The 12,012-nt window shown below is 35.0% G+C and overlaps 1 protein-coding gene across 1 annotated transcript; it reads left to right on the top strand.

Moving 5' to 3' along the window:
• The first annotated feature begins 655 nt into the window (after window positions 1-655).
• Window positions 656-7,229, top strand: Ftz (fushi tarazu). Its single transcript, XM_023162691.2, has 2 exons — window positions 656-1,259; window positions 5,995-7,229. Exons 1-2 carry the CDS (start codon window positions 785-787, stop codon window positions 6,429-6,431), a joined length of 912 nt encoding a protein of 303 aa, XP_023018459.2. The 5' UTR covers window positions 656-784; the 3' UTR covers window positions 6,432-7,229.
• Window positions 7,230-12,012: the final 4,783 nt, after the last annotated feature.

Below are 12,012 nucleotides of genomic sequence, written 5' to 3'. Positions count from 1 at the left end.
GATCATCTTCTGCTTTCATAACTTTAAAAAGCGGTGATAGTTTTTCTTTATATGCTGTTATTATTGTCTTTATATGTCAACAGTATATGTTGCAATTATGCATGCAATTATGAAAATTTAATTTTCATAATTGCATGTTTGATATAATCGTATTGATTGATATTTATTAATGGAAGGAACCAATCTCAACTTTATTACAGTTTATTAGTCTCCCATTCACATTATTGAATAGAAAGCGTGCCTCGTGTCAAATCTACAAAAAAACTCATTCAATACCAAAGTCAATTACCCAAATCCGACTAATCTTAAGTAATAACAACACCCCAGCCAAAAACACAGTTATTTTTATTAATCTGCAAATAGAGACATAAGGTAAAATCACTAAACCAATCGCCGAACGAAATTCCAAACTTTCACATTCTGCAATATACGACCGATACCCCAATAAATATGAAAAAGACATGAATGGTCGGGGGTGGGTGAATTTCACAGGGCAGCTGGCGAAATAAAAGAGCAGGCGACGAACGTCAGGGGGTCGACACCCCTCCCAGGGCATAGTTGACAATGTCTAACATCCATTCTGGACCGAAGGCCAGATTTAGTTTCAATTGCACGCGGTATTGAGTGAGTACAGTGAAATGAGTGCGTCCACAGACTTTTCATGTGATTACTGGAATCAATATGGTTACAGAACCGGGGATTTTCATACGAAAACCAAAGGGTTCCGGGATATGCTGCTGCGGCCCAAACACAACCCAATCAAGGACTGTTTAATTATCCCTACATGGGCTCGCAACATCAACTAAAACAAGAGCCTGTGTACAGCAACTGCAGATTCAACCCAAATCCAGACTATTCCAGTATGAGTCCACCTCCTGCCAACCACAACTACAATTCTTTCAACCAATACGACAGCTGTAGACAGTCCGACTCATTAGCAACTACATCATCCACTAATGACACGAATTCAACGTTGAACGATTCTCCCAGCAGTGTCAAAGATGATTCTCCGGCTCTGAGGGCCCTTCTGAGCAGGCCCGTTGACCAGAAAATCACATACGAATATACAGAATTGCGAAAGGGAGCTAATTACGTGAGAGACTTCAGAGGGTCTAGAGACAGCAGCGAATTTGATGGTGAAGAAAAGGAGTTGGTTGGTTTCGGTAAAGACGACAGTTTGGAAGAGAAGACCGTTGATGATAATTTGGCAGCGGTTCAAGGGAATTTTTATCCTTGGATGAAAAGTACCCATGGAAATTGTAAGTTATATTATGTTTTTCAACTAACAGATAATACATTTTTATACAGAGTGTTTCCTTGGGAAATGCTCATGCATTAACGGTAGTTAAGCGTCAGCCACAAGGTTCTGTGATGGGTTTCAGATTTTTTCAATCCAGGATATAGTGTGATTTATTATTTTTTGCTCAATTTTCACATCTATTTTAATCCTACGAACCACAATATATTTTATTCATACCCACCACATATATTCTTCATTCAATCTAGTGCCGAACTATAAGTAAAAACTAAAATCCAGGATCGGACTTGGAATAAATAACAAATGATTCAATTCCAAACAACTCCCTGTGCATCAGAATATTTCAACGTTCTGTGATTTTCCTAAAAGAGCAGGAAAAATTGAGTTATTTCAAGTGACTCCAGAATTTTCGCATACAATTTTATTACCAAATGTAAATATTTCGTTGAAATGGGTACAATATTCAAAAAACAATTGTTTTTATCGTGACTGATAAATTGTCTAATTGAAACCGATATTTTTTTTTATATTGATCTATCAATTTGTGGGTGATAATCTTGAAGTGAAACATAATTTATAAAAAATGCTAATGCTAACACCTAAACCCCATGTTTGAGTGACGAAGTTATGATAACGTCTGTAGAATATGGTTTATAAATATCCCCAAATATGGTAGTCAACTGTATTGAACTCGGGCGATCTTGTAGGCCAGATGTGAGATCAACCCCTGCCTATTCAATGATTCCATAAGTTTTGATTTGAAAATATTATTCTTTTACTGTGCTATGAGATGAGGCCCAATAATGAAGGAAATATATTCTTTCGACATTATTACCCGCTTCATTGAATACAAAGTGTAAAATATTTTGCAATTTAAACTGGTTAGTATTCCTCCTGTTTTGATCATTGATATAGGTTGATTGAAAGAATGTATTTCCTACAGGACTCAACTCATAATAGGCTAGCATTGAAATATATTTCAAACCAAAACTCGAAACTTACGTAGGGGTGTATTTCGGTGAAAACTTTCATATAAACAGTTCATCAACCACATTTCGAAGTAGCTCCAAGTTTTTGGGTACAATCGTCGACGAAAACCTCAAATGGGACAAATGCATAGAGTCACTATGTTCTACCTTGAATAAGCACTACTTTGCGTTGAAAAATTTAAAGAGCTGTTCAAATGAAGAAGGTTTCATGAGCGTTTACTATGCATTGGTATATTCTTCCATTAGTCATAATATTATAGTTTATGATCCCGCTACTGGTAGAAGCAGAGTCTTCATAGCACAGAAAAACATCAGACGATTGATATTCCACCTGAGTTTTCGAGAATCTTGCAGAGATGTTTTCAAAGAAAAGAGAATATTGACATCCACGAGTATCTATTTGTATAAATTATTAATATTTGCCTACATTCATAAAAACCATTTTATTCAAAATGCGGGTGTCCACCACTATCCAACCCGTCAAAGAAACCAATTCAGAATTGAAGATGTTTTTAAAGTGTTTTATTATTTTAACATTGTTCTGTTTTGACTTATCAATACAATGTAAATTGGTGTATGATCAATAAATGTCTATCTATCTATCAAGTTGCCTGCAAGATTGCCTGATTTGACTTCCACAGACTTACGGCCTACGAAGGCATAGGAGAGAGAGCCACACATTATCTAGAAAAAATATTGCTTAGCATTTTGACAGCACCTTTGAGTAATAATGCATTATTATTATTATATCTTCCAAATCTAGGTACTTTATTATTGAACGAATGTAATAATTCTTAACTCGAGCACCTTCAATAAAGTTATTGAATATGTACTTCTTGCGTCATTCAAATTCAGACGTTGCAATGAACTTATTACATTCCACACTATACGAGGTATCCTCAAAAGTGAATTTTATTTCATTCAAAAAATATTTATCTGTTCATCGATTTCTATTTTGTCCCCTCCGAAGTAGTTCTCCTACTTCGCGCCAGCGTTTCTTCCAATCCTCGAAGCAGTTTTGATATGCAGTTTTTGGTATGTCCTTGAGCTTTTTCAGCGATACGTTTTTTTTCTCTTCAATCGTAGCAATAATCCGTCTTTTCATGGGTTTCTTCAATCTTGGAAACAGGAAAAAGTAACAGGGAACCAAATCTGGTGAATACGGAGGCTGATGCATTATTACAGTGTTGTTTTTGGGCAGATCGCTGGATCGCTGTTAACGTCATGAGCGATGCTCATGCGAAGGAATCTTGGTCAAAATTCAGCAGTTTTGAAACCACCTTTGCTACTGAACTTTTCAAACGCAAAATTTCTGAAAAATTTGCATGGCATGAGCCAACCGATATGCCGATATTTTCATCGGTTTTTGATATGCTTCAGAGTACAATTACCGTATGCCAATGTCAACATTTCAAGTATTTTTAAGCCTTCATTTGAATTTTTCACACAAAATTTTATGCAAATTCATTGTTTCATTTTTTCGATAGCAGAAAATCGCCTCTCACCAACAACCTGAACATCAACTGAAACTGTTACATATATTGGAGACGATGGTACCGACATAAAAAAATAAAAATCTGGAAGAATAAAATTCTGTTTATGATTATTATTGAAGAAATTAATTGGTTAGCAGAATAGTGACATATTTTTTCGAAAAACAACTCAAGATATTCATGATGGTAATTCATAATGTGAACTAATAAAAGTAGAAATATTCATAATTAATCTTCAACGACATTTGTTTCTTATCTCCAGATGTTATATTAAGGCAATAGTGCTGTTAGCAAATACAATCCCAAATAACATTTGAAATACGTGTAAAACTGTTCAGGGAAAATCTCACAATGGAGTGTATTTTGAATAACACTCAGAACTCTGAGTGTACAAACAGTTTCATTTCAAAACCCCCTAAAATATATAACTTGATGGAAAGCCTCTTATATTATTGTTATCAGTTATAATTTCCGATAACAGAAAATTTTAAATTTGCATAACAGTATGTTTCCTTCTAGATCTACCTCCTATCCACATTTTTCTGGAGACAGAGGCTGCATATAGACTTGTGCACATTGCCAATTGCACAAATCAATTTAATGCAGAATGCAACAGTCTGTTGGTTAACACTAGAAGTACCAGCATTCTGACAAGGACCTCTGACGTTATGCCTCCAACTGTCAACTACAAACTGCCTTATAAAGTACTGTTTCCGAGTAGAGAGAACTGGATCCTCCGGGAAATTAAGGGCAGATAGTTGTTGGTTCACAGATGGATCAAAACACTTCGGTTCTGGGGCCGGTGCTTTCAGTTGCAGACCCAGGACAGAGATATTAACCTGTGTAGGACCAGAACCTGTCATTGCTTCAGGCTTTGCCAAACAGATTTATGTACTTCTTTCAGAATCTTCTAGGATTGGCTCGCTCCAAGGCATTTATTCACCCTTCGAATCTTTGATACCAAACAGTTGTTGGACTACAGTAGGGATGAACTACGATGGCTAACAGGCCTTCTTACAGGTCACGTCATTTGAATCATATGCAGAGACTCGGACTGCCGAAAGACAGTGTGTGTCGCCTCTGTTCGAAAAATTATGAAACAGCAGAGCACATACTTTGTGCCTGCCCCGCTGGGGGTTTTTTCGAAGTGAAGTAATTTTGAAATCGAGTCAAATTAATGTGTTTTAGGACCGTCTACAGTTTGGTTTGAAGCAACCGAATTGGCAACTAATGTGACGAAATTCAAATTCTGGTTGGTTTATGAATGAAACCAATTCCGTTCGTAGCAAACCAAACGGTCATCATATTTTCGAGATCGAGTAATTATGTCAAAACCGTTTTGAAGAATTTTTGACCGTGGTCTGCAGGTTGTTAAGCCTGACAGTCATAAATACAATTAAATTGTAAACTTTTTTCATAATGCACATTTCAGAATATTTGTCGAATTCTTATAAAATTGATATTATTATCGTTTTAACTATTTGGTATAGATAAATTTTGCCTTTTTTCACTAGGTAATTCGTGCGAATTGTTTGACAGTTATCACGATTAGATTAACTTAACACAACGCAGTTATCCATTACGTGTCGCATCTACTGTAAGACGACGGTAGTCGATGCGCAGGGGTAGAGGGGCGCGGTAAGTAATGAAGCGTCATCGCCGAAAACGCGACCCAAACGCGGACAGACACGTGATGGCAGATGTCGTTGACGGTTGTTTTAGTTTTGCGAATTTCTTTATAGGTAACATAATTCGATTCCGAAAGTTATTCAGTACTTAGTGCAGTTAGCATATTTCTCTATTTACGGTATTTTCAAAGTGGAAATATAAATGACTAGGTGTTGCCCGCTCTAATATTAACGTACAGCCGAAGCTACTGAACCTAGAACCTTGAAATATGCAGGTAGGTTCTTTGTATGGCGTAAATAATTATCCAGAAAGGAAATCAGGGATTTACACCCCAAAGGGGGAACAATAAGAGTACAAACATTGTATTGAATTTCGAGTTTTGAAGTTGCAAACCTGAAGTTAATGAAAAAAAATTGTAACTATTTGTTTAAAATGGTCTGTCACTAAACCTAATGGGACAAACCAAATTCTACGCTGGCGAAGCCGCGGACAACAACTAGTTACTTATAAAATTGTCAGAACGAAGGATTTTATTCGATTTGACTTAATCTTCTGCCGTGAAAGTATATTGTTTTACTGATGTCCATTATATTTCCATTTTTCTGAAGCCCAATCTTTTTTTCAGCCGAATCTGGATCAAAAGGAAGCAAACGCACCCGTCAAACGTACACCCGTTTCCAAACTTTGGAACTGGAAAAGGAATTCCATTACAACAAATACCTAACACGGAAGAGAAGAATAGAAATAGCTCATACATTGTGCTTGTCAGAGCGGCAAATTAAGATTTGGTTTCAGAACCGCCGAATGAAAGCCAAAAAGGACGGCAAATTCGGTCTACACTCGACGGAATTTCAACCAATCGAGGACATTAACATGAACCAGAACTTGTTCTGTGCGTCTTCTAGATTTTCCAAAGCCTTCTATCCCAATGGAGGACAGGGAAATGCGGAAAAACGCCCGGAGACTTCAACAGTGGATAACGACAGGAACTGTTATGAAAACGAATTGGCCATGCCTTTGACGGCCTTGAAAAATCTTCCAGGGCCTCCATTATCGCCGTAAGAAGAGAGTTTCTGGTCTTCTAGAGCATATATCAAAATTGTGAATAATCCTTAGTTAAGAAGTATGGAGAGAAGACTGAGGTAAAAGTGTAAATTATGGTTCTATGTTTGTTTGAATTTGGTTAAAGGTATTTATTGGGTAATGTTGAAGTTTCAGGCTTTCACTGTATGAAAAAGTGTTAACAGATCTATAATATGAGGGAAAAACTAATAGAAATGATCCATACATATGAAATGTGAAATTACGAGAACGTCAGTTTGTAAAGAAAGCAATTTATTCGGACTCAAAATGGGAATGGATCTATTTTTCCCTCAAATTTCGAGTCTGTTGATATTTTTCATACAGTGGAAGTCTAATTCATATCAGCGTATTTCTGAATACAAAATTCATTATGGTTTTTCGTCCCACTCGCAAGAAAGATATTAAAAATTATTTTGGTAGTTGAGTCAGTGATAGTATTTTACAGAATACTTGTATGATTAGTTCACCGGTGTGATTTATTTGAGTTTGCTGATTGGCTTTCCAAAAAAGCTTGTGAGCAGAAAATCTGGAACTTGAACTGGGCCTCGCACTATTTTTATGGTTAACGGTTTGAATCTATTGACACTGTTGATGGTTTGAAGATGGTTAGACTAAACGAGACGTTGAAATGTTGTTCTGTTGAGATTTTCACTACGACACGTGTTTCGCTATACGAAAGTATATTCGGACGTCACAATACTGTACAGTATTGTGATGCCAGACTACTATATATTCAAAAAGCAGACTCATCGCTATACGATAGCATGTTCGGATTACTATGTGTAAAATATTTTTGAAGTCAATGTCGAATCATGGTACTAACGTATTCAGAAAACACACTTTGATGTGAGATTTTCAATTAAAAGTTCACAAAATCACGATACGTGTTTCGCTATACGATAGCACATTCTGGCGTCACAATACTGTACAGTATTGTGACGCCAGACTACTATGTGTTGAGAATATTTTCAATGTCAATGTCAAATCCTAATACTGACGTATTCAAAAAACAGACTCATCGCTGTACGTTAGCAATACTGTACAGTATTGTGACGCCAGATTACTATGTGTAAAATATTTTTGAAGTCAATGTCGAATCATGTTACTAACGTATTCAGAAAACACACTTTGATGTGAGATTTCCACTTGAAAGTTTACAAAATCACGACACGTGTTTCGCTATACGATAGCACATTCGGACGTCACATTACTGTACAGTATTGTGACGCCAGGTTACTTTGTGTAAAATACTTTTGAGGTCAATATCAAATTCTGAAACTGACGTATTCAAAAATCAGATTCATCGCTATACGATAGCAAATTCGGGTGTCACAATACTGTACAGTGTTGTGACGCTTGATCACTATATGTAAAATATTTTTAAGGTCAATGTAAAATGCTGATACAAACGTGTCCAAAAAACACACTGTAATATAAGATTTATACTTAAAAGTTTACAAAACCACGACACGTGTTTCGCTATACAATAGCATATACTGTACTGTATTGTGACGACGGATTACTATGTATGAGATATTTTTGAGGCTAATATGAAATCCTGATACGAACGTATCCATAAAACACACTGTAATGTGAGATTTCTACTTAAAAGTTCACAAAACTACGACACGTGTTTCGCTATACGATAGCATATTCGAGCGTCATCATACTGTACAGTATTGTGACGCCAGATTACTATATGTAAAATATTTGTGAGATCAATGTAACATCCTGATAGTAACGTATCCAAAAAACACACTTAAAAGTTTAAAAAACTGCGACATATGTTACGGGCATCAAAATGCTATACAGTATAGTATACGTATACGTAGGTATCCGGATTTCACATTGGCCTCAAAAATATTTCATACATAATAATCTGGTCACTTCACCCATTGAGGTTTTTTCAGAAGGAATAAAAGTTGGTTCATTTCCGAAAATCATTGTTCAAAAAATGATTGAGTTTATTTGGGCAGACATGAGAGTTTATTTGAAGAGTAGGTAGTCTTGAATTGTGTTCAAATTGATATTCTGTAATGTTAAATGAATAAATATCAATTTTGAGAGAATTCAAGCTAAAAACATTGGAACTAGTTTATAAGGATCAATTTCTCTCATGTCATCTTAAACAAGTTCAAAAGTGAAACATTATCATGTTTTCAATATTAGGCATGTGAAATTCAATTTTTTATCCAGCACGGGCAAACCCATAAATACACCCAACACCAAGAAACAGATTTATTGAATTCATGTAACCAATTTGTATGATTACGTTATAAACTAGAACGAATGGAAAGAAATCGATGAATGTCATAACGATATTGAAATAATAAACATAAAAAAGATTCGATACTCTTATATTCGTGCGCATATTCTACTATTTCATAAAAATTATGATAACAAAGATTTTTTCGGCAGAGAACTTATTTTAACGTATTTCTTGCCACCTGCCATTCATGAGACAAGAAGGAGTGACTCAAAAAAAATCGTTATAAAAATAGTGCGGGGTCCTGAATTTTTCCAAAAATATAGGTGAACGATGAAATATATTTGCACCTGATTAACAAAAATTCACAATTCAGCAAACCAACTCACAGCTTACTGCTGTGATTATTAAATATATTTCAAAAATCATATTTCTTCGACACTCCACAAAAGTGATTCTTTCACATGAGAATTAGTTTCAAAAATTTTGAACTTGACGATAACAGAAATAATTCATCTAGCACAACAAGTTCCAGTAATAATTTTACTGAACTCATTGTTCAAATAAAACAATAGATCAACTCGGAAGTCACAAAAATCGATATAAATTTTTTCTTTGTCAGTGATACGAATCTGAGACCTAGGTATTATAAGAAATTAATTAAGGAAAGTCACTAGATTTATTTATATATTTATTACTATAGCCTAGAGAAATATATTTGTGTATATTCCAGAAATAAATTGTAAATATCTGAAAATCCGTTTATGTAAACGAATTCCCTCAACCCTTCCGTACCCCGCTGAGCTTCAAAGAGGGAGGGCAAATTTGTGAAATATTTTGACAGTCAACATTGCAGCCGAACAAGTTTATGATGGATAATCCTGACAAATTTTCTTCAGAGCTTATGAATTGTATCTATTGTTGATACTTTGTACCTTCCGATAACACGTAAATACAAAAGTTAATAGATGTTCAAAGATACAGGTAAGTATAAAGCTCCTTTGCTCGCCATTATCTTGAATTCAGAAAAAAGCCGTACTTGAGAAAGATAATTGGATTTTGCAGATGAATAATTTTTGATATTTTGAAAGACAGATCATGCGGTTAAGGTTTCTTTTTCAGCTCATAAAATCTCACAAAACTCTACGAAAATATCTCTAGGTTTTTTCTATTTGTAATAACTACTTTCCCCTACGAATATTTGATCGATTTGTTCAATATTCGTAGTGTGAATTAGAATATAGATATTAATTATTAGAATCATGACGTAATAAATCTGTCCTGTGCCCTGTGAGAAATGAAGAAAATACATTTCAAATTGCTCTTCACCTTTGTGAAAATCCCCATGTCAGCACCTGAGACCTGAGCAGGGAATTAGAATTTTCTCAAACCACCGTGTCTCGAATGATACGAGCAAGCAAATTTCATCTTTACCACATGCAATTGGTGCAAGAGTTAAGAGGAATAGATTTTAAAAAACGTGTTCAATTTTTCCGATGGGGTTCAGAAAAAGTTAATCATGAAAAAGATTTTTTTTGATTTCGTGTTAATTTCTCATGAAGCGACTTTTTATAAAAATGGAACTGTGAGTCGGCATAAAATGCATTATTATGCAACGGAAAACCCCCATTTTATTCGTTGTCTGAACCATCAACAGCGTTGGTCACTGAATGTTTGGGGTGGAATTCTCGGAAAAAGAGTTTGCGGTCCGTATTTTTTGGATGGGGATCTCACTGGAATAAAATATGTGAGATTTTTTCGGCATGACTTTTCGAATTTATTGGACGGAGTTCCATATGGAACAAGACTTGGAATGTGGCTGCAACAAAACGGTGCACCACCACATTTTAAAACTGAGGTACGGGAATACCTCAACGATCATTTCGATAAAAATTGATAGGTAGGAGTGGGCCAATGGTGTGGCCACCCAAATCACCTGACCTGACCAAAATGGATTTTTTGTGGGGGTATATCAAATGGATTGTCTACCAAACTTTTCCCACATCTATAGAAGACATGAAACGATGAATCACTAGAGCTTTCAGGGAAATCCCAAAGGATATGCTGGAACGTGTAGAGAATTCGTTCAAAAAAAGACTGACATTATGTGTTGCAGGAAATGGGAAACTGGGTATAATTCGTAAAGTATCTGTTTTTCGTATAGTATACTCCTGATAAAAAATGTAGTAAAATGTTGAATTCATACAAATGAAAAAATACAGGGTGTTCTATTTGAAAAACTTGAATTATGTCTGTTTGAAATTGAATGAAACATGACCGGTTTTACCGAGCGCCCTATATATTGTTTCCGAAAGTTGAGATTCCTGAAATTATCAAAGTGATGTTGATTAACTACTCCTAAAAAAATCCAGTCAATTGCTGTAGACATGCGGGTGGTGAAATAAAAAAATATTTTCTTTTCAAAATAGGTTTTTCTGGATTAACTTGGCAATGCAACATGGAATCGAATGACATATTTATATACTGGATGTTCCATTAAAAACAATAAAACTGAATGACCCAGTATGGAAGAAAATAATTTTGGAAGATGGTATTTATCGATATGACTGCGAAAAAAAATTGAGAAATTCGAAAAATTGTTTTCTCTGATAGCAATGGACTGAGGGAATCTTGTTGACCCACCCTGTACATACTGTAGGTGCTAATATTTTTAGTAAAATTTCAAGAACTGTCATGGGTGTGCCAGTGTTACAATTTTTTATTTTCGAAAGTACTTTTGTTGGAGAAGGATAATGGTTGTAAATTTCATATGTATTGTTACATGGCTCTATTTCTTGCTTTTCAATACTTTAATTGAAGACTATTCCATCAGCTCTGGTTGAGCAATGTGACGATTCCCTGGGTATTGAAGAATTTTTTTCCATATGTATCAGGAGGGAAAGTTTGTGAATGTGAGGATTCTGTTACTACAAAAATATCCAAATTTCAGATTTCAAGGCAGGTTTTCAAATTATAAAACTAACTGTTTAATCACAATTGTTTTCCAGAATTATTTTTTCTACTGTTTCTCCTACATGGAGAAACATAATTAATGATTATCATTGCAGAAATTATATTATTACTATTATACACAATAGTCGTACATCCGTCGTTTACAATTATTTCTGTATTATTTATAATTTCATATGATTGGAATAATAACAACTGTATCGAGGAGAGTTACATATATATAGGAAAATAAGTGTTTTTTCTATATTTCATAATTTTGAAATGTATTCAGCCGAATCCGTTTCAATGCATTAATGAAATGTTAGTCTTGTGGATAGCATTTCATATTCTCTGATACTCTTTTTTTATTGCATTATATCTAGAGACTCTTGTCTCTAATCAATA

This window comes from Leptinotarsa decemlineata, unplaced genomic scaffold, assembly GCF_025532065.1.
Source record: "Leptinotarsa decemlineata unplaced genomic scaffold, Ldec_3_MD MMD2_tig00026361_RagTag_RagTag, whole genome shotgun sequence".
Lineage (NCBI taxonomy): Eukaryota > Metazoa > Arthropoda > Insecta > Coleoptera > Chrysomelidae > Leptinotarsa > Leptinotarsa decemlineata.
The sequence above is the reverse complement of the archived record's forward strand: the minus strand, read 5'-3'. Positions and strand labels throughout refer to the sequence as shown.